Raw genomic sequence first — 23,302 nt, forward strand, 5'->3', positions numbered from 1 at the left:
TCCTCTGTACACCTGCCAACTGTGAGAACACCCTACACTGCCCACTTTTTCTGTAATCTACAATACATATTGCATTGCTAGCTAATGGGGCTGCCTGCAAAACGGGAAGACTCTGCATGGCCTACACTTAATTGTAAAGCCAGTAAAAACTTTTGGCTAGTGGCATATTGTCTACCACAGTTGTACATTTACAGTGCAACCCTAACCATTACAGTACTCAGAAATTAAGCCCAACTGAATTCAGGAGACACTCTCTCCAGCTAAGTATGCAGAGCGCCACAGACCTAGAGATCCAAGGTTTACATTCTCTGGAAACCTCTTTGTATTTAAGGATGGCTGATAGATCTGCACAGATGAAATCATCTGTTTTCCCCCTCTCTTCCACTAATCACAGAGGTCATGTTACAGTACGATGAGTGCATGCCAGTGTTACATTATGCAGCAGCGTAGCGAGCCGCCGCGACACCTGGGGCAGCAAATTGCCATGCACCCAGGGGCACGTGGCGTCGCTACGTGACGACGCATGCATTGCTACGTAATGACGCCTGCGTACAACGTAGAGGGGGATCGCAACCCCCCGCGACTTCACAATGGAGCCTAAACAGAGCATCCAGGCTCCAGGTAGATAGCCCACTGGTGCAGCACGCCCGCCGCACCAGCGGGGTATCTGCCTGGAGCTTGGACGCTCTGTGTAGGCTCCGTTTTGAAGTCGCAGGGGGGTGCGATCCCCTCTACGTTGTACGCATGCGCAGCATCCTGCTGCACATGTGTGCTACATAGAGGGGGACCCCCCACACACGTGACATCAAAATGGAGCCTAAACGGAGCCTCCAGCCTAGAAAGCCTCGCTCGGTGCGGCGGGCGGGTGCCACCCTGGAGTTGGACGGGGGTGACAGTCGGCGCTCCCCGACTCCCAAGCCTCCAGCCTCCAGGTAAAAAGCGTGCTCAGCGCAGCTACTCCTGGTGATTATGCTTCCTTAGCATGCCTCCCATTTACATATAAATATTGCAGCGTTCACAGCATCATAGAATTGTAGAGTTGGTAGGGACCCTAAGGGTCACCTATTCCAACCCTCTGCTATGCAGGATTCAATGCAGAGGAAACTGCAGAGGAAGTGGAAGGAAATGGAGGCAGGGTGAAACAAGGAAAGAGTTCAAGGTTCTTTTGGTTGCATGTGCTTAGGCCAAGTTATAGGCACAGTTACAGTCAGGCTCTGGAATTGGGGGTTGTTCCAAAGGCAAAAAATTACCCCTGTGCATCTTCACACTTGTTCACAACGGAAACCACCTCGCAGGTCCTAGTACAAGCTGAAAAATAGGGATATAAATTTAACAGACCAACTGATGCTATTTAACGTGCCTTGCTTTTATCAAATATATTATCTCTAAGTTGGAAGGTGGTTGGGGCCACTTCATGAGCTGAAAGGTGGAGGAGAAATGTTTACATAAATAAATAAAATATGGCAGCTGCTTCTTGTAGCCTGTAAACATAAACACACACACACGTCCATTTGCAGGGTATTTCAAAGAAACTTGTCCGGCCTAAGGTGCGACTGGTCACTTCATTTAGCCAGTCTCTTTCCTAGCAGGGCTCCTGTCCTTGAACAGCTACAGAAGTGGAGGAAATGCAGCAAATGAAATCTCATCTCCATGCCAGCTGCACTTCTGCCTGAAATGCAGCTGTTATGGGCCCAAGGGGAAGACATGCCAAGAAAAGTAAGAGTGGCAACCATAGACCATCTCTTAATACAAATCAGTACAGTATTTGACTTCTTCGGCAGCTTAGGGCTGCAAGGAATACTCAAGGCCAGAGCAGTGGAGGCTGTTCCAACAGGGCAGATGGGGAGCTACCCCACCAGCCCCCACCTGCCTGCCTTCTTACTTACAAGCACTGGCTGTCAGCCTCCTCCTCCTTAGTCTGCTGCCTTTGGAGAACTCATCAGGAAAGAGGATGGATATTAAACTGGAATTTGTTGGTTCTTTCTGACCCTGGCCTCCTTGCTTTCTGCCCTTTCGGTCCCAATAGGTTCCAGTCAGTACTGGACAAGGGATTAGTTCAATGCCCTGATTACCTCAATATTGGAGGAAAGTGGGCTAAGACATCATTTATCAAACAAACTCTTAAGACCTTTCCCCTCCAATAAAAATAACCTTAGAAGTTCTACTACAGTATTTTGGGGGGAACAGCAGCAAAGCCACCAATTCTGGGGGGGAACTTGCCTGTTACTGTATTATTATTATTATTATTGCTCTGAATTTGTCTCTCTGGCTAAACTTCATTATATTTCCAGACACAACCCAATGAAGCATCTCACTCACCCTACTACACCTCCAAAACAGTGGCTCCCCAATTTCCACCCACCGTTCACAATCTCTCGCTACCCATCTCATTCGCCGTGTGCAACACATGAGGCTTCCCAATTTGCTATTATTATTATTATTATTTAATCCTAGTAAAGCATCAACACCAACAGCTGCACGACAAGCAAATAACCCAGCAGGAGAATCTTTTGCCTGTCGCTGCATCTCCATCTCGGGGAGGGGGGGGGGCTCATTTCTCCATTTCATGGCTGTCAAAGTAAGGGGTGAGGGGAAAGTCTAGGTACTAGACACTCCCCCCTCCAATCCCTTCCCCTCTAAGACCAACCTTATGCCTCCTTATTTCTGAACTAACAGACACAAGATGCTACCCCACTACATCGCTGACAGCTCCCCACCTTCCCCTGCAAAACACACACCTATTTTGCTCTCTCCAGACCCTCATTGCCCCACTGACAGCTCCCTTCCACCACCGCTTGCCTTTCCTTCCCTCTCCCCTTCAATGACACTCCCCCCTCCCCAAAATCAGCTCAACCTAAACCCTCTTCCTCCCTCAGCAGACATAGAAAAAGGCAAGTTTGTAAACAAAGGAGCATCCCATCTGCACCTCTTTGCCCACCCATCTTCCTCTCCCCTCTGCTCCCCTCATCTCCATGTATGAACTTAATAGGGCTTTGCTTATTTTTTGCTTGCTATTATTATTATTTGCTTGCTATTCTTGCTATGTTGTTAATATTGTTTTATAGATTATAAATACTTGTTAATAGATTACAGACAGATCATATGATTTGTTAATCATACGACTTTTGCTTTAATTCTGGTGTTTAGCTTATTTCTTAGCTGTTGCTTTGTCAACAGCGTTTTCGCAGGTTCCGACTGCTTCTCCGGTGATTTGTTAACTATTCTATATGATTTATGCTGCATTTGCGACGTTCAGCGCTGCTATAAAAGCAGCATAGAAAATGCAATAGCTAAATCAATGAAACCGCCCCTTGTCGCTATGATTGCCTTCAATACTTCACTCCCCAGAGGGAGACAAGACCACCCCACACACACCCCCAAGAGAAACAATCTGCCTATTTCCTCACCTCATAGAAAACACTCCCTACTTAGGGGGTGCCCCACTGCAGGAGAGGGGGTATCACCCCACATGGTATCATCCCAAATAAGGAGAGGGGGTGCCACCCCACATGAGAAGAGGGATATCCCCCCCACATGAGGAGAGGCGGTATCCCCCACATGATAGAGGGTGCCACCCCACAGGAGGAAAGGGTGTGCCCCCACAGGAGGAGAGGGATACCCCCCACATGATGAGAGGAGGTATCCCCCACATGATAGGGGGTGCCACCCCACATGAGGAGAGGGCTATCGGCTTACAACACCCCCACATTAGGGGAGGGGGTCCACCCCACATGAAGAAAGGGTGTGCCCCCCACATGAGAAGAGGGATACCCCCACATGAGAGAGAGACATCTCCCCCCCCCCATGAGGAAGAGAGGGGAGCGGGCAACACCCCATTCTCTCCCCCCCCATCTTTCCTCAGTGACAGCTCCCTCTTTCCCACCTCACAGGCCCCCCCTTTACCTCCGGGTCGCGCGCCCCAACCCCTCACCTCGAAGAGCTCGGGCGTGACGGCCGCCATGGTGCCGGTCCCTGCTCCGTCGCCGTCCCTCAGCCGCCCCCGCAGGCCCGCCGCCCGCCGCCCGGACCAGGCCTCCTCCATGGCCTCTCTCGGCGGAGGCCGAGTCCCGAGCCCTCCTCCTCCCGCTGCTGCTGCTGCTGCTGCTCCTCCTCCGCCGGAAACCGTCCCTCACCAGGCCGCGGCTGGGCGCTTCCCCGGCTCCTCGGGGCCTGCCAGGCGGCTCCGCCCAGGCAGAGGCGACCCAGTCAGCTGGTGCTGCTGCTGCTGCCGGCGCTGTCGCCGCCGCCGCCGGCTAGGCCCCAAAGCCGCGCCTCGGAGGAAGCGAGAAGGCCCGGCAGAGGAAGGCGGCCTGAGGGGGCTGAGGAGGCGGAGGCCGCTCCTGAGGAGAGGGGCGAGGGGAGGGACTCAGGCCTGTCAGCAGCACCTGTGGGGGGCATTTGAAAAGTGGGGTGCGGGGGTATCCCACGGAGCGAAGGGGGGAGGGGGGGGTCTCCTTCTGGTAGCAAGGGTAGGAAGGTGAGAATATACAGGTATATATATTCTCCATATATATGCCTTGAACACCCCAACTGGCTTTCTCTCTGTATATAAACTGCCTTAAACTCCCCATAGAGAGAGAGAGCGCGCCTGTTGGGGAGTTTAAGGCAGGGGTGGTCACGGTGGGAGGAATCTGCTCCAGGGATCGGAAGACCCTCTAAATAGGGGAGCTCTGAATAGGGGAAGGGGTGCGCGCCCCCTACTCTGGACTGCAAGAGCTTCTGGGACAGAAAAAGGGAGAGAAATCTGGTTCCTTGTGTCTTTTTTTCTGATTGCAAGGGTGCAATTAGGGTGCAAGCTCCCAATTGCAAGGGGATAGTGGGGTTGGGGGTCTTCAGCCTGGAACTGGTAGGGGTCTCTGCTTTTGGAGTGTTGCCTTTGCTGATTTGCAAAGCTAGGGCATTGTTTGGGGGTGCGGGTGTTTTTGGGGTGCCTGTGACTTTTTGAAGGCCTGCTACCCCGGGGAAGCGAATCGTCGGAGGGCTGTCATTGTTTTTTAGTAGATTTGGGGTTGGGGCACAGCTGGTGAGAGGTGTGCCCTAACCTGTGGGCCAAATTCTGGTTGAGGAACAGGGGAACCGGTGCTCATCCAGGGGAGAAGCTAGCAGTGGCTCTGGGGTTGAGGAACTTGGGGTGGGGTTCCTGATCAGAAATTTCCCTTGGCACCCGAATGATGCCTGCGAGAAGAAGTTCCTAGGCTACGTGGCTGTCACGAACGTGGTGGTCCTTCGCAACCCGTTAAGCCACCCGCAATGGCCTTGAGGGGACTCTGGCTCATCGGCTACGAACAAGGGGCATGTGGCACCGTGCTGTTTTCCAGGTAATACGCTGTAGTGAACCTACGTAAGAGTGGTCAGTATGTTCCTTTCACCACCCAGTCACCCAGTGGCTGTTTCCCTGCCCTCTCTCGGCCATTGTGAAGCAGAACGGCCTCTTGTGAGTTGAGCCATCACATAAGGAGCATCTCTTTAAGTGATGGGTCATATCTTGAGGACAGAACACCATGCTTTGCATTCAGAAGTTTCCAGGTTCAACCCTGGGCATCTGCAGTCAAACTAGATTGGGCAGATTAAATGAGAAAGACCCTCCTCCGCCGCCTGAAACTTTGAGAACCTGCTGCCAGTCAGAGTAGACAGTACTGCGCTGGATGGGCGAATAGTCTGAACTGATGCAAAACAACTTCTGTGGTTGCTGTTCCTGCGTAGCTTTTCTACTGCCCAGTTTTCCCTGGGATTGCCAGCTTGAGATAAAGACTGAGGATGATCTCCATTAGAGGAACCAGCCCACCAATGACATTGTGACTTACTGTGATTTTGTTTTCCTAACATGCGAGCCAAGGCATCTGAAAACAAAAGGCATATTTACACTACATTCCCTCTCCCCAAAGATCTCAGGCAATTGTAGTTTGGAGCGTCGGCATGGGATAGCGCTCTTAACAAACCCGAGCTACAATTACCAATATCCTTTTCGAAAGTCATGGCAGTTGAAATTCTATAGTGTCGGGGAAAGACACTATATGTGTCGGGGAAAGACAATACTGGGCAATAAGGCAGTTTCCTATATTCTTCCTATACAGTAAGCCTGCAACACACGCACAGGTTGCATTCTGGGGATATTTGCGCCAAAAGCCAAAATCGCATATAGTCAAAAGACATTGGGTGCAATGGTGGGTAGGATTGCCAAAGTCTTTTTTTGCTGGACATCCACCCTCTTTTTATTATTTGCACGTAAAGATGAATAAGTTAAATCTACATACGTTGCAGGCTTCTTCTTCTCTGGCGATCACTCATATCTGAGTAAGATTGTCGGATTTAACAATGGGTCCGTAAGTGACTGTGGAGGCCAATTCTGGATCCACATGTCCTTCCACAGTGGGGACATTGGTTTCCGGGCGGGAGTTGATCATGATGTGGATTTGCCAAGCGCGCCTTCCTCTTAGACGTTTCTCCCTTGCGTCCTGAGATCGAGTGTCTTCAAAGCCCATGATACCTTTGGTAAATGCTGTTCTCCAACTGGAGCACTCGCAGGCCAGTGTTTCCCAGTTGTCAGTGTTCATACTACATTTTTTTAGATTTTGCCTTGAAACAGTCTTTAAACCTCTTTTGTTGACCACCAGCATTACGCTTTCCATTTTTAAGTTCGGAATAGAGTAGTTGCTTTGGAAGACGATTATCAGGCATCCGCACAACATGTTGTTGAAGAATCAGTGCTTCAACACTGGTGATCTTTGCTTCTTCCAGTACACTGATATTAGTTTGCCTGTCTGCCCAAGTGATGTGTAAATTTTTTCTGAGATACCATTGATGGAATCTTTCGAGGAGTTGGAGATGGCGTTTATAAGTGCTCCATGTTTCACAAGCATATAGTAAGGTTGGTAGTACAATAGCTTTGTAAACAAGCATTTTGGTTTCCCTGTGAATGTCTCTGTTCTCAAACACTCTGCACTTCAATCGGGAGAAAGCCGCACTTGCAGAGCTCAGGCGATACTGGATTTTGGCATCAATGTTGGCCCTTGTGGAAAGGTAACTGCCTAGGTAGGAGAAGTGATCAACATTTTCCAACAGTACAGTAACATTGTATTTTGGGTGGTGAGGTACATTGGTGCGGCCCACAGGAGGCAATTATTTATTATCTCCAATGTTTTTGTTCTGGGTCTATACTTGGGGGTTTGCGTTGCGCAAGCATGGAGGGAATAACCAGGGGATTCCTCACCCTCTAGTACAGCACTGTCTTCCTGAACAGGACCAAGAATGTGGCTGTCATCAGTGCAACGTTGCAATCACAAAACCCTAGTGGCAACTTGCTCTGTGCTTTTGTGTCTCAGCTGCTCCAAAGGCCAGTGTAATTGACTATGAGCTGTGCCTCCTCTCCAGCTTCATGGCTGGAAAAAAGAGATTTGAGCTCATGGAGCTTCGCAGAAAACAGTGGAACACCCTCAGTTGCAAGCAGAATCATGGACCCCTTCCCCGTTTTTCTGGAGTGGCTATCTGGAATAGCAACACTCCGAAGAATGCATAAAACAGGTTGGTGACGTGTTCCTCCATATTGCAGAGCTCAGAAACCACATCAAGTGTCCTAAACATAATGTGTACTCTGCCTCCAATACTGTATTATACCATTTTCCTCCTGTTTCCCTATGGGGACAAAATTCTTGGCAACCTTGGATGGGCTACGTGCCCTGGGTCCTGCATTTACATAGGAGCAAATGCCTTATTCTGAGTCAGACCATTAGTTCACATAGCTCAATATTGTCTACGCTGTTTGGCAGCAGCTGTCTAGGGTTTCAGGCATGCCTTTGCATGGTGGAGGAGTGGCGAGCGCCTCTCCAGTCGCTATGCATGTGACATTGCATAAAATATGCATGTCGCACATGGATGTGCAGTCATGCGGGCACCTAATTTTGCTTCCTCAGAAAGGAGGAGAAGAATTTGCCTGGAGTGCCCATGTTATGGATGTGGGGAGAAGAAGGGTCTATCCCACAGCCCAGACAACCCAGTGAGCTGATCAGGATTTATAAGTCAAATTTTATTTCTATTTTTATTTCTGGACTTTTTGGAAATTCCTTTTTGGTTTATATACTTTTGAAATGCGAGTTCGAACTTTATTTTTAATAAGACTTGAAGAATGCAGCCAGTCTGTTAAAATGGAGTCGAGAAAATAAACTGCGACCTTATTCCACCCCATGTGACAAGTTTTGACCTTGACAGGATTGAACTATGTCAACAAAAAGGTACTCGCCTGAGTTCCAGCGGACTGTTTTGACCTTAATGTGGGAAGTAAGAATAGAACTATGTCAAGAGGAGACACAACAGCAAGAGTTACAGCAACAATTCCAGATGGTGATGGCAGAATATGACTTCTTAGAGGATGAAGCTATTGAAACTGAAGAAGACGAGTGTGAGAATGACAATGATGGGGACTGTGATTTGGAAGGAAAAGATGAAGATGAGGACTGTGATAATATAACACAAAATGAAGCCCACCAGGAAAAAAATGATGATTTTACTCTACCAAAAGTCGGATGGAGTGCCTCCCCTTTGAGGGGGGCACGATTGGATTTACTGGAACTCCAGAATGCCCACAGGGAAGAGGGAAAAAATAGGCAGAGAAGAGAAGAAGCTCAGGGGTCTTGTATGGAGGCCTGGATGGCAAAAGGCTGTAAACGAGGTGGGGTGAAGGGAAAGTGAAGTTGTGATTATAAGGATGGATTAACAGGATTATAACTGGACTGCTGACTACGGAACTTGCTGGATTGGGGGGGTGGAGCCGGTAATCGGGGATGTAAGGTTAGATTGAGAATAGTTATAGTTTTAAAAGTGAATTGATTTTGGAAAAAGGTGAAAATATGGAGGCTTATAGAGGGGGTAAAAATTAGGCACGGGAAGAAAAAATGGGAGTTTGATTTTTCAGTGATTGGACATTAGGTGAAAATGATAATAGCTAATTTAAAAGTAGTATAAGGTATAAAGGTGTATTTTATAAAGTAAGAAACTGTTGAAGATGATAAAAAAGGGAGGAAAACCGGGGAAAGGGGGAGGGTGGGGAAGCACACAAAATATGGTTTAAATTATGAATGGAAGAAAGATTTATTTTTTTTCTTGTTTTGTATTGTCTTTTTTCTTTTTTGTCACTTTTTTCTTCTCTTTTTTCTCTTTTCTTTCTTTTTATTCTTTTTTTGGTATGACAATAGATGGTTGGATGGATGACCTCCTGCGTACTGCCCTGGTTTACTGGAGCTCCCTGGTGGCAGGGGGGGGCTTTGGGGGCAGGGGAGGGGGAGGAGGACAGAAATCCAATCATAAAATGGACCATTTCTGACTGTTCACCTGCGTGGGATACTTCTGTGGCAGGGGAGGACCCATGGAGGGGGGTGGGAAGAAGGTGGAAAAGGTGTTCATGTATGTACCGTCTTTTGTAATTTGTAAAATCAATAAAAATTATGTTTAAAAAAAAAAAGAAGGGTCTATCCCAGTATACAAAGTCGTGATGAGCGTGTGAACATTGCACGCACTTTCACTCACAGGTCTCTGTTTCTTTCACATGAGCATTGGAAGGGTTAAAGAGAAACATAAAGAGCATATGCCAATTCTGTAAAATCTCTACACAAACTGTGATTGTGATTGTTGAGGTTCAGCAGTAATTGTAGTCTGCATTGTAGACTCAGGAATACTTCAGCCATCCTTCAGCCAAAATGGGAATTAGAGACAACAAATAAAAACCTTCCACCATGCCAGGTTCAAACACCGATTCCACATAATGCCAATTATCCCCTTTTGTTCATTCCTACTGTACTTTAAAGTGACACTGTCAACTTGATATTTGGAATTAAATTAATTTTGATGGGGGGAAATTGAGCTTCTGACAGTGGCGTCTTTTAAAAATAATTACTGTACAACGTAGTAGTTAAATCCAATTGTTTAATATAAAAAAAGGTTTTTCTGTTCTCCTGTGGATATTACAAGGGTTTGATATTTCTTTTACTCCTCTGAATAAGGGGAGAATTAACTATGGAGCTGTAGTTAATAAAGGAAGATACAGAAGCAGTTGACAATCAGTTGAAGAATCGGAGCCTACAAACAGCAGGAAAGGTTTCTCAAATTTAGGGGGCTGGAAAAGGACATGAGCACAGAAACAAATGAATTGTCTGTTTTATTGGTAATAGAACTGTAAACAGGCAGGGCTCCAGGTTTACCAAAGTATTGGGTCACAACTCAAGCCTTGGAGTGCTTGCAAAGCCTCATTCCCCTGGGTATAGATAACATCTTGTGTGAAGTGGAACTTCAGATGAAGGCCTGTGTGTACAATGACCTGATTCATGCTGTGATTTCTCCCCAGAAAAGGACTCTGCAAAAACAGCCATTGTGCAGATAGGTGTCTTCATGGAGCATCCACCTCGCACATGAATTGTAAAAGCAGCTTGGGTCAGTTTAGGGTCAGTTTGGTGCCATGCAGCTCAGAACAATTTGGAGCAAGCAACAACAACAACAACAATTTTATTATTTGTACCCCGCCCATCTGACTGGGTTGCCACAGCCACTCTGGTTGGCTTCCAGCAGATAAAAAAACACAATAAATCATCAAACATTAAAAACTTCCATATACAGGGCTGCCTTCAGATGTCTTCTAAAATTGTATAGTTATTTATCTCTTTGACATCTGCTGGGAGGGAGTTCCACAGGGAGGGGGCCACCACCGAGAAGGCCCTCTGCCCGGTTCCCTATAACTTCATCTTTCAGTGAGGGAACCGCCAGAAGGCCCTGGGAGCTGGGCCTCAGTGTCCGGGCTGAATGTCTCAAGCAACATAATGTTAACTTTCCTTCAACCAGTGTGTTTCCACATTGCAGGCGTTACCCCACGGTTGAAAAGCGAGCAAAATACCTCAACGGAGCAAGTTATGTGGCCGTGCCTGAAGACGGCCCTTTCCTTAAAACACTGCTTTTTGAACTGAGACTGGCCGATGAAGACCAGAGCTTCATAGAGCGTAGGGATGGCTGCTCCCGAATCAACAAGACTTCGGTCTATGCCCTTCAGACCGAAAGTGGAGACCTTTGGCCTGTGGTGGCCTTCCAGAAGAGCGGGTTGGTTTACGCCGGCCTCCCATTGGTAGAGCAGCCCTTGGCGCCACGTCCACCTCTCATCAGCATCAGTGGGGTCTCTCAGGCTTTTGCGGTCTTGTCGGGACTGCTGGCTTTCATGAACTCCAGCCAGAAGAGCAAAGCAGAGAGGACTTCCAAAATTGGCCAGCTCCCAGGCTTGCTTATGCAGAGCTGTCCTCTTGGCACCCCGCTGGATATGAACTTGAACGGCTCGCCGTTGGAAAACAATCACGTTGCTCCAAGTGGCCATCCTCAGAAACCGCCAGCTTGGAGAACCAGCATGTACAAGGGGAAGCCTCAAGTTAATGTCTGCATTACTGAAAAAGTCAAGTCTGTGCAGTATGACAAAAGGGATGTGTCAGACATGTGGCAGGTTTATGGAACTGTAACTTGCAAGGTGAGACACTTTTCTGGCGCAAATCTCTCTAACCTATTTGACACATGAATGCACCTGGAAAAGCAAAAAATCAGCTCTTTTTTATCTTGGCATTTGGGGAAGCTGAACCTAATATTTTTAATGCTTCAGCATGCCGCAGAGGAGAGGCTTCTTTTTTTAGATTTGTGAACTATACCAGACTGAAAATCTCGCTTTACAGATATGCTCCTGCATACCTCCCTCCTCGTTTTGCTAGCTGAATAAAGAGTTAAAAGATGCCACTGCTAATTCCGATATCATTTTTTCAGTGTTTAGATTTCATCCTGCGGCGCTTGCATTATTCATCCTCATAATAGCCCTGCGAGCTGAGAGACACTGTCTCAGTTCAGACATTGTAGGTTGTACTTATAATACATTAAAATAGTAAGAATAGTAATGATATTGATAATACAATTCTAGTTATAGTCAGCAACATCTGGAAGGTTGGAGGTTCCTCTTATACTGTGGTTTATATGACATTCCTGCGATAGCTCAGTTGGTGAAGTATGAGACTTAATTTTCAGGGTCGTGGGTTCAAGCCCCACATTGGGCAAAAAGATTCCTGCATTGCAGGAAGTTGGGACTAGATGAGCCTCGTGCTCCCTTCCAATGCTACAATTCTAATTTCTATAATGTTGGAACTAAAAAACCTGAAGAGTAGAAATGTGGATCCCTAAGTGTGCTATTATAGCTATTAACTATTTAAAGGGAAGCCTTTCTAGGAGGTTGTGAAGTGGGCCGTTCTCTAAGGAGGTCTTTTCTGTTCTCATGGATAACTAGGGATGCTTTGAAGACTTATTTTTTTGTCTTTGAAGTGCGACATCGAAGGCACTGCTCCCAACGTGACCATCAGCTTGAACCTCCCTGCCAACGGCTCTCCTCTCCAGGATATTTTGGCCCACCCTTGTGTTACGTCCCTCGACTCTGCCGTTCTGACTTCCAGCAGCGTTGACGTAATGGACGACGCTGCCTTCAGTGGGCCTTACAAATTCCCTTTAATACCTCCTCCAGACCCCTTCGACCTGTGCTTTTATACTTCCCAGGTAAGGCTGCACGATTTGCAATGTTAATCCAGCAGCGGGGTCAGGCACTTGCCAGAGTCGGTACCCCAGCAAGAGGCGCCCAGACCCCCTGGCCCTGCTGCTGCTCCTCGCTGTTCCCCCACCCTCTGGCCTGATGGGGATGACCAAGTGAGCAGCAATGGCAGTGAGGATAGGGAGCAGTTAGCACCACTGGTGATGAAGTGGCGGTGATCGGGACCTGATCCGGAGAAGGAAGGCGTGGGGGGGAGGAGGAGAGGGAGGATGATGGCCATCTGTCATGGATGCATTAGCTGTAATTCCTGCGTAGCAGGGGGTGAACTGGGTGACCCCTGGGATCCTTTGCAACTCTAAGATTCTATGAGCAGGAAAGAATCTGGGCTGGCACACTTACCAGATTTATGAAGGCTGCAGAAGCAAGAGACCTGCCTGCCTGCCTGCCTGCCTGATCAGTTATCCATTTAAAAATACTGGTTTGGTTTAATTATTTACAGCATGGCACCACGTAATGTGAAGTTTAAGGGTTAAAAGCAACACTTTTAAGCTGGGCGCTGTCAGACTGGCACAGCACAGGTGCAATATCATCAAATTATCAGTCCCAGTTAATAATCTTGCGCCCCTTTCCCAGACCAACTGTGGTTTCCGGACCGTTGTTAAATGCAGCCGCACGTACAGAGATTTGCATCTATGGAAGGCAAAGTTACAGTCACACCTTCCTGTATAATAACGTGGCCTCTCATAACAAAGCCTGGTCTCTTCTCATCTCTGTCTCTCTGAAAGGAATCTGCAAGTTAGCAATGGCCCTCCATCTCATTACATGCTTTGAGTGTGGCATTGGGCAAGTTTTTGGCCTCCATCCTAGAAATATTTCCAGCACCCTGCTGATCAGTGGTTTAGCGAATCTAGCTTGCAAATGAGTTGTTAATTCCTGTTTTCCATCAGAATTAAGCACTTTCTGCCTAATTATCTTACTGTTTAGCAATCAGAGAGTTTATATCTGACATCTGGAAGCTGCCAACCCATTTTAATTTTATTTATTTTACTTTATTCTAGAATATGCACTCTCTCATGCCTCCAAAGAGGCCTCTGGGCAACTTGAAAACCTACAACCATTAAAAAAAAAACCTACAACCATCAATTGATAAAACTCATAAGAATGGTTTTGAAATATGAATATAAAGAATTCAACTCTCTCTCCTCCCACTCAGGTGCCTGTTCCACCAATTTTGGGGTTTTATCAGCTAAAAGAGGAAGAATCACAGTGGAAGTTCACCATTCAGCTGAAGCTTCATGAAAGTGTGAAAAACACTTTTGAGTACTGTGAGGCCCGTATTCCCTTTCTCAACAGGTGAGAATCCTGCAATTGTCCCCTCTTTTCTGGGAGTGGGATTTTCAAGAACCAGCATGTTTCCTTCCCTGGGGGCAGGTAAAAGTTGTCGTTGGAACGAGGCTTGAAATAGAGCATAGCCCAATGTCATATCTAGCCCAGTGTTGGGAAACCTTTGACCTCCCAGATGTTGCTCAGTGCTGCTCATCACCATGGGCAATGAATAAAGACTGGACCAGAAGTTCACCTTTTACCAATATGATGGAAAGGGGGGAGGTGTCTCCACTTGCCCCACAGCTGGAACCATTTACAACAGAGGAGTGATGAAGGCTACTGCTTACATCGTCTCCTGGTGCAAATCTTTAATTTGCACCAGATTCACCTCGTACAGAAAGAGTGCACTGTTGCCGGTTATTTAACGAAGGGGTTCCAGGTAAGCCCCAGGTTGCCGTAACGGGGTTTGTTCTTCTGTTGGCGACAGGGGACCCATTACACACCTGGAATACAAAGTCAGCTACGGCCAGCTTGAGGTGGCGAAAGAGAAAAGCTTGCTGGTTTGGGTCATAGGTAAGAGAAAACCTATTCCCCCCCTTTTCCTACTGGAGGATGGCTGCTTACTGAACATGTTTGAAAAGGCGTCACAGCCACCTTGCTGGCTACTCCGTCCACTCTTAGGCCATGGGAAGATCAGCCAAATTCTCATTAAAGCCTTTTCCCTCCCGGTGGGCTTTGCCAACCAGGACTTCTTTTACTTCTCTAGCATAGAGTTGGCGGCCAAGAGTGTGAGCTCTGAACTCAGGCCAGGCATGCTCTCATCTCAGGCAAAAACTCCGTGCATCCCATTTTAGGCAGCCAGCTGGCCCTCAGTTTCCCTTGCTGTAATGTGGGGGCAATGATAATTCTGACCTTTCCCACAGAGATATCATTAGCGTTATTTAGCTCGTGTATTTGAAGGGCACACTTGTAAATTACTGTCAGTATCCCTCCTCTCAGCCATCACAGCCCCTTCCTCCATATTCTCTGCTCTGCCTTCCTGCTTTCTCCTTAACTAGCCTTTCTCCTCCTTTATTTGGTTCATATGTGCCTAAGGAATAGCCTTGGGACGTGGGTGGCGCTGTGGTCTAAACCATAGAGCCTAGGGATTGCTGATCAGAAGGTCGGTGGTTCGAATCCCCGCGACGGGGTGAGCTCCTGTTGTTCGGTCCCAGCTCCTGCCAACCTAGCAGTTCGAAAGCATGTCAAAGTGCAAGTAGGTACTGCTCTGGCGGGAAGGTAAATGGCATTTCCGTGCACTGCTCTGGTTCGCCAGAAGCGGCTTTGTCATGCTGGCCACATGACCCGGAAGCTGTCAAATGCCGGCTCCCTCGGCCTATAGAGCGAGATGAGCACCGCGACCCCAGAGTCGTCTGTGACTAGACCTAATGGCCAGGGGTACTTTTACCTTTACCTTAAAGGAATAGCCTTGGGGCATTTAAAATGTATAATAATAATAATTTTATTATTTCTACCCTGCCCATCCGGCTGAGTTGCCCCGACCACAAACAAATTTTGTTTGTTTATTACCTTTCATTTAAGAGTTGCTTCCTATGAAGCATCTCAAAGCAGTTCAACGAGAAAAATGTCAACAGTAACATCGTGTGTAAAAATAATTCCACATATAGAAGCAATAGCAGAGCCAATACAGATGCAGACTGGGATAAGAATATCCCCTTAAAATGGAAGGTCTTCAATAGGGACCGAAAGAGCAGTAGACAGTGGGTGCCTGTCTGATACGTAAGTGGAAGATGTTTCAAAGTATAGGTGTGACCACTGTAAAAGTCCAGTTTCTATGTACATACATGCAACATTTTCTATTTATGCTGCCTTTCCATAGTTAAAACCATGCTCAAGGTAGGGGGGCGGAATGTTGCAGAATTCAAAACACAACAGAAGTAGCCATAAGCAATAATGAAAACACCAGAAAGTACACAACCAAATTTCCACATAAATCATAGTGAAGGTACAAAAGAAAGCTACAAAAAATTAATGTCAAAACTCCCTAAGCAATACCACAGCCTAAGAGTCTGTTCAGCAGCCTCGGCTATTGTAGCTGGAGTCAGTCGGGGTGCTGCCCTCCCAGGCCAGGTGGGGAAAGGCCTGCAAGGCAGGGAGCAGGGTCTTCCAGGACTCACAGCCAAGATGTGGATTGGACATCCTGTGGAATGGACCCTCTGATGAGATTGTGCCTGCAAGAGGCCCTATCCTGCAGAGTAGCAACGGCTGTCTAGGGAGTTCAGTTGGGTCCCAGTGTGGTGTAGTGGTTAAGAGCAGTGGACTCATAATCTGGTGAAGTGGGTTCGATTCCCCGCTCCTCCACATGCAGCTGCTGGGTGATGCAGCTGCTGGGTGATCATGTCTTCTGGGGCTGCGTTCCTGCATGAATCACGCAACCCGCGTAAGATTGCGGACCCGAAAGATGTGCTTGGGGGGGCGTGCTCTCACTAGAGAACAAGGCACCCCAAAATGTGTGTCTCTGGGGCATTGTGCAAGATCATCACCCCCCAAAAAGCACTTTGGGGAGAAACCATGGCATGAGAACCGGGCACTGTGCTCTCCTGTGAAAAAAAAAACACCAGAATGTCCCGGTTATATTGGGACACTAGAAGGCTATGCTTATACCTCAAGCCAGTGTGGTGTAGTGGTTAAGAGCAGTAGACTCGTAATCTGGGAAACCGGGTTCGCGTCTCCGCTCCTCCACCTGCAGCTGCTGGGTGACCTTGGGCTAGTCACACTTCTCTGAAGTCTCTCAGCCTCACTCACCTCCCAGGGTGTTTGTTGTGGGGGAAGAAGGGAAAGGAGATTGTTAGCCGCTTTGAGACTCCTTCGGGTAGTGATAAAGCAGGATATCAAATCCAAACTACTACTCCTCCTCCTCTTCTTCTTCTTCTTCTTCTTCTTCTTCTTCTTCTTCTTCTTCTTCTTCTTCTTCTTCTGTTATCTGTGATGCCAAAGATTCAACCAGCACCCCTAGATATGCTCTGCCACTCAGCCTAAAGCACATGGGTCTTGCAGGTAGACAGGAGGCAACACAGTTGGGGGGGGGACTTCTATCATCTAATGAAAGACCAGCCAGGAAGCTGGATTTGGGGTGAGAGACCCCCATGGAGACATTAGATTCTGCAGCCAGCAACTCCTTGAATAGACTTGAGCAAATAATAATTCTCAGCACTCGGTCTGATTTATTTCACAGGCCTATTGTAGTTCCCATTTATTTTTATTCCCACAAAAAGAGCTGCATTGTACTTTATTAGCGTCAGTGGTGTCTCACTCTGTGAACAAGTTCCCAAGCTGCATGTGTCAGATACGGGACACTTTAATTCTTAGAACTGCTTATTCTGATATTTGGGTTAGCCAAAATTTAAAACCTTGGCTCAACCTTGGAAAATCTTAAATAGCACCTGAGGATATTTACCTCTTGGTTGTCGAATTCCCTCCATGCCCTGCAGCCCCTTCCTAGGTTGCCTTTAGGCAAACCACAAACAATTCTATCCGCCTCAGTCCTTCTTCCCTCCATCTGCAGTATGGGGATAAAAATACTGAGCTACATTATGAAGCTTGCTGTAAAGGGGACTGAAATAAACCTTAACAATGTGAAGTTCCTGGAATATTCAGACGTGAGGAGTCAATTCTAAGTGATGCAATGTATTTATTTCAACAATTTGTATGCCACTTACTCAGAGTTGCCTCAGAGTAACGTGCTGGTGATCCAATACAATAAGACAAAAATGTGTTAAAATCAGAATTCTGTTAAAATTGTAAGAACTCACTCATTTAGTGCTGTGGTGCCTAAACTTTGGAACTCCCTGCCTGGTGAGATCAGGCAGGCACCTTCACCATGCTCTTTTCAGCGCCTGCTAAAAACATTATTGGAAACATGCTTGGAAAGTTGAGGAAATTTTAATCTGTTTCAGTATTTTAATTTTTGTACGTTTTAAAGTATGGCTTCACATTTTTCTTGGTTTCATTGTTTTCTCTTTTTGTAAACCTCTTTGAGGTTGTGTGTGTGTGTGTGTGTGTGTGTGTGGTTCTTTTTTACAATCAAGCAGTGTATAAATTTTATGAAATGAAATAAATAAAATGGGAGGGGGTTCTGGCTGACCTCAACTGGAAGGGCATTCCACAGAGCTCCTGCTGGTTATGAGCTGTGCGTTCAAGCCATGGGGAACCACTAACAGTTACTCCTAAAGTTTCTTCCTCCTCCACCACCACCACCTCCTCCTCCTCTTCTTCTTCTTCTTCTTCTTCTTCTTCTTCTTCTTCCAGCATTGGGGCAGTATTTGCCTGTAAAGGGTTTAGGTCCAAACCAGAGGTGCAGGTGGCCAGATCCATGTTTTTAAACCAAATAGGAAGTAGGGAGGGTGGCTGATTTAAAGATCCATGGGCTGGGTTTCTTCACTCAGGACTTAACTCAGCCTTCACTCAGGACTTAAAAGTACCCCAGGTGGAGCTGCCCCAACAGTTCTCTCAAGTTACGAGTGGTCCCTTTAGGAGCTGGTTCCCGTGGGCTCCAAATCCTGGGCTTCACCCCCCACCCCCACCCCTTCTTAGAAGTCTTACATAAATGCTATTGCTATTATTACAACTCTGAAACCTTTCTTTTTCTTTTAAAGGACAAAAATTCCCCAAGTCATTGGAAATTTCCCTTTCTGGGACTGTCGCTTTTGGCGCCTTGAGTCAGGAGCAGCAGATTGACCCTGTGTGTACTGGAAGCACCGCTTACATCAAAGTAAGCCATCCTCTTCAAGAGAAGCTGGGACTTAGTTGTGCAGTTGTGTCGTCGTCGTCCCCACCCCCCAAAAAATGGATGGATTGGGCACTGTTTTCATCAGAAAACTTTGTTAGGGCCTTCAACCTGGATATGGGTGGGTTTTAGGAAACAAGATGCAGGAATACCAAAACAGTTCAAGGGGTATAAGAGCTTTCACTAGCTGTAGGAAGTAACCTCATTGTGCAAAGATTAGATAGGATACACCGTATTTCCCCGTGTATTAGACGAAGTTTTTTGACTCAAAAATTGTGTCAAAAAACAGGGGTTGTCCAATACACAGATAGTGGCATGGGGGCGGGGGAGAAAAGCGACGCACCAGCCAGCCGGTTCGGAGCGCAACTCCCCCCCCCCCCCCGGTGCTGCTGCACATGGGAAACTATCTAGGGAGTGTGTCGGGGGGGAGGGGGAGAGCTCAACAACTTTGGCCCATCTCCCCTCATTTACTTAAAATGGAGTCTCCCCAAAATAGGAGGGGGTCTTATTCATGGGGGCATCTTATAGTTGGAAAAATACGGTATATTCTCCCTAGTCTATGGGGACGGGGAGGTGTTTGAGCAGAAATGAGGATCTGTACATCTTACTGTTTTCTGCTTGGTTGTGCTTAGCTTTATTTTAGAATCCTGGATTTCACCCTGACCGGATGTTACACAGACCAACATTCCATCCAGGTCTTTTCTTCAGGAAAACCAAAGATCAGTACAGGTGAGCAGGGTAACATCTGCCGCTGGTTTCACGTTAAAACACCTTTAGCAAGGTATAAATAGGTAAACTTGCCTTGGAGCCTCCATTTCAAAATTACATTCTGCAGAATTTATCATTATTGTTATTAATTAAATTTCTACACCACCCTCCATGCGGCGACCACAGTGCAGTTTACCATATGAGAACACAAAAATGCAACAGAAACAATAACACGCACAGTTTAAAAGGCCATAGATTTAATTAGCCAAAAGCCTGGGGGGAAAGGAGTGTTTTTGCCCTTCGCCTAAAGATATACAATGAAGGTGCCAGGCGAACCTCCCTGGGGAGAGCATTCCACAAGCAGGGAGCCACTGCAGAGGAAGGCCTGTTCTTGTGTTGCCGCCTTCCGGACCTCTCGAGGAGGGGGCACACAAAGAAGGGCCTCAGATGTTGATTGCAGGGTCTGGGTCAGTTCATATGGGGAGAGGCAGTCCTTAGGTATTGCAGTCCTCCTGAGCCATTTAAGGCTTTATAGGACAAAGCTAGCACTTTGAATCTGGCACCTCCCAACCATCCAGTCTAGGGAACTACCCACTAACAGAGCCTCGGTCTTGCCTGGATTGAGCTTCAATTTGTTGGCTCTCATCCAGTCCATTACCGAGGAAAGACATCGGTCCAGCGCTTCCACTGCCTCACCTGCAGATGCAAAGGAGAAATAGAGCTGCGTGCCATCAGCATATTGCTGCCAACATGCTCCAAAATGTAGCTTTCAACTATATGATTTGTTGAGTAAAAACGTTATGGCCTTTTATTACGTCTAGCATAAACGTGTTGTTTTTTTAAAATTATGAAATTACAATCTCAAATGTATTTTAATCATTTGTGCTTTTGTGTGTTTTGATATATTGTATAGCAGCTTATTTCTCTCTCCTCTCTCTCTCTCTCTCTCTCTCTCTCTCTCTCTCTCTCTCTCTCTCGTGTGTGTGTGTGTGTGTTTTATTTTAATTTCAGCTCGAGAATTGCTTTCTTCAGATTATTACATCTGGAATTCCAAAGCCCCGGCACCTGTAGTGTATAGAACTTTGCTTTTCTAATTTCCCCTCAATTTTGTACTTTAAATGGGAAAAAAAGTACTGAAATATTTTAACTGATCTGTTCATTATTTAAGCTCTGGTTTGGGGGGGGGGGAAACAACAAACATCCTTATTTCGCTTAAATGTTGTTTATTGTTTTGTGAGTCTGCCCACCCCTTTCGTAGCTACCTGTAGCCAATGACATTGTATGGCTTTCTTTCACCACCAACACATCATCAATGTTCTTCAACTGGTCGTCCTGCCTTTCTAGAAATCTAGATATAGGAATGCTATGGAGTGGGATCTTTATTGGGGGGGGGCAGACTCTTGCAGGTGCTGTGGACCTTAGTGTAATAGCCTTTTTAACTTCCTGTTGGGCACAACCATCTCTCCTCTTTGGCCAAGCCCATTTGTAAAGAAACCTGTATGACGTAATCCTGTTTTGAAAGTAACTCCGTGCATGTGCAGAGTGCCTTTCACTCAACACTGAGCAACTGCAGTCTGGCGCTGTGCCATTGGAATTCTAGAGCTGGCCTTCCTTCCGGGGCTGTTCACCCATTAGGAAAGACAGAGCAAAGTATTTGATTCACAACTCAATTCGTGCTTCTTGAAATGGATCTTTAAATCTACAAGCCTAAAGGTAAAACTACAAGCCTATTACATTAGTCGGTGCAAGTTGACAGGGGGTGAAATCCTTTTCCAAAGGCCACAGTGCGGCTTAACGGCATAAAAACACAAAATGCATAAAATAATGAGAAACAATTGCCCCCCTCCCCCATTTAAAAGGCCATAGATTGTCAGATGCTGCTGCAAAGCATTCTGACTAGCTTTAACAGCTTCCAAGCTCCTCTTCCATATAAACCCAGCAAGCCGAAGAACAAACTATTCCAATTTTTTTGAAACAGAGAAGTCACAAAAGCTGCATGCTAATTCTACATTTTAAAAAAATCCACTGGTATCTTCAGGAATACAGGAAACGGTTTCAGCAGGCTGTTGGAATAAATGGGCAAAATTGTGAAAGGTGGGGGGAAACTTTGGGACCCTGGAGAGTAGCACAAAAGGAGAGACAAACAGCATCTTTCATCACCAGGCACAATGGCCAGACTTTTGTTTAACTGTGTTGCTGTGTGATAAATAAGATCAGTGATTGTGTATGGGGAGAAGTTTCAAAAACTATAATTTGAAAAACTGCTCAGGTTGAGATACCAATCTGACGGCTGGTTCAGCATCATAAAGAGGAGATTGATTAGCGCAAGCCACAATGCTCGGCCAAAAAAAGACTGCTTGGCAAAACTTCTGAAAGGACAGCCAGGGTGTGCTGAAATTAAAACCCCCTGTTTCTCAAAGATACCATCTAGGAGATACCACCTGTATGCAGACATTAGTTTGCTTCTTGGTAGTTAGAATATGTGTGTATAACACTGTGTACACACATAAGGACAGAAGAGCCTGCCGAATCAGGCCAGTGGCCCACCTAGTCCAGCAACCTGCTCTCACAGGGGCCAACCAGGGGCCAATTGTGGGGAACCCACAATTTGTCCAGTCCTCTTTTAAAGCCATCCAAGTTGGTGGCCATCACTGCCTTCTGGGGGAGAGAGTTCTGTGAAGAAGGACTTTCTGTTCTCTGTCCCGAATCATCCATCATTTTAACTCCATTGGATGTCCCTAGTGTTACAAGGGAGAGAGGGAGAAAAACTTGATCCACTTTCTTTACATACAGTGGAACCTAGGTTTTCAAACGCATTCCATTCCGGAAGACCGCTCAACTTCCGAAATGTTCGAAAACTAAGGATCAATGGGGTGGCTGCAAATAGAATCATAGAGTTGGAAGAGACCACAAGGGCCATCCAGTCCAACCCCCTGCTGAGCAGGAAACACCGTCAAAGCATTCTTGACATATGCCTGTCAAGCCTCTTGGTAGCAAATTCCACTGCCGGACAGCTCTTACTGTCAGGAAGTTCTTCCTAATGTTTAGGTGGAATCTTCTTTCTTGTAGTTTGAATCCATTGCTCCGTGTCCACTTCTCTGGAGCAGCAGAAAACAACCTTTCTCCCTCCTCTATATGACATCCTTTTATATATTTGAACATGGCTATCATATCACCCCTTAACCTTCTCTTCTCCAGGCTAAACATACCCAGCTCCCTAAGCCATTCCTCATAAGGCATTGTTTCCAGGCCTTTGACCATTTTGATTGCCCTCTTCTGGACACGTTCCAGCTTGTCAGTATCCTTCTTGAACTGTGGTGCCCAGAACTGGACACAGTACTCCAGGTAAGGTCTGACCAGAGCAGAATACAGTGGTACTATTACTTCCCTTGATCTAGATGCTATACTCCTATTGATGCAGCCCAGAATTGCATTGGCTTTTTTAGCTGCTGCATCACACTGTTGACTCATGTCAAGTTTGTGGTCTACCAAGACTCCTAGATCCTTTTCACCCTTTTCAAGTTTATTATTTATACCCCGCCCATCTGGCCGGGTTCCCCCAGCCACTCTGGGTGGCTTCCAACAAAATATTAAAATACAGAAATTCATCAAACATTAAAAGCTTCCCTAAACAGGGCTGCCTTGAGATGCCTTCTAAAGTTCTGGTGATTGTTGTTATCTTTGACCTCTGTTGGGAGGGCAAAGTCAATTGGGGGGAAGGAACGCACCTCGGAAGCTGCTCGACTTCCGAGGCACATTTGAAAACGGAAGTAATTACTTCTGGGTTTCCTGCATTCGGGTTCCGAATTGTTTGGCTTCCGAGACGCTCAAAAACCAAGGTTCCACTGTACAAGGTGCAGATGAGTTGGTAAATGGCTCCTGCACTGGGCCACTTCAGGTGGCAGATTTATCATTCTGTTCCAGCTGGTGTCATAGGA

At 46.7% G+C, this 23,302-nt stretch overlaps 3 protein-coding genes across 4 annotated transcripts in view; 2 read left to right on the forward strand and 1 right to left on the reverse strand.

The window, feature by feature from the left end:
• LOC148687757 (uncharacterized) overlaps positions 1–517 on the forward strand; it is a 150,826-nt gene extending 150,309 nt beyond the window's left edge. The window contains exon 3 of the mRNA XM_088675045.1: positions 395–517. Within this exon, the coding sequence (XP_088531171.1) occupies positions 395–517 (123 nt within the window). The remainder of the gene's footprint in view (positions 1–394) is intronic.
• The window catches only part of EXOC5 (exocyst complex component 5), a 33,046-nt gene extending 28,981 nt beyond the window's left edge, over positions 1–4,065 (reverse strand). Inside the window, exon 1 of the mRNA XM_035103761.3 lies at positions 3,932–4,065. Coding sequence (XP_034959652.1) covers positions 3,932–4,042 — 111 coding nt within the window. The 5' untranslated portion in view covers positions 4,043–4,065. The remainder of the gene's footprint in view (positions 1–3,931) is intronic.
• Positions 4,066–4,280: 215 nt separating this feature from the next.
• AP5M1 (adaptor related protein complex 5 subunit mu 1) lies at positions 4,281–20,511 on the forward strand. 2 transcript variants are annotated; one of them, XM_088674504.1, is made up of 8 exons: positions 4,281–5,318; positions 10,843–11,491; positions 12,325–12,552; positions 13,758–13,897; positions 14,358–14,443; positions 18,526–18,752; positions 19,289–19,385; positions 20,376–20,511. In XM_088674504.1, the coding sequence occupies exons 1-8, from the start codon at positions 5,251–5,253 to the stop codon at positions 20,456–20,458; spliced, it is 1,578 nt and encodes a 525-aa protein (XP_088530630.1). In that variant the 5' UTR covers positions 4,281–5,250; the 3' UTR covers positions 20,459–20,511. The 2 variants fall into 2 exon arrangements, with proteins under 2 accessions (XP_088530630.1, XP_034959627.1); XM_035103736.3 differs by having other exon boundaries at positions 18,526–18,641.
• The last annotated feature ends 2,791 nt before the right edge of the window (positions 20,512–23,302 follow it).

This window comes from Zootoca vivipara, chromosome 1 (assembly GCF_965207765.1).
Source record: "Zootoca vivipara chromosome 1, rZooViv2.hap1.1, whole genome shotgun sequence".
Taxonomy (NCBI): domain Eukaryota; kingdom Metazoa; phylum Chordata; class Lepidosauria; order Squamata; family Lacertidae; genus Zootoca; species Zootoca vivipara.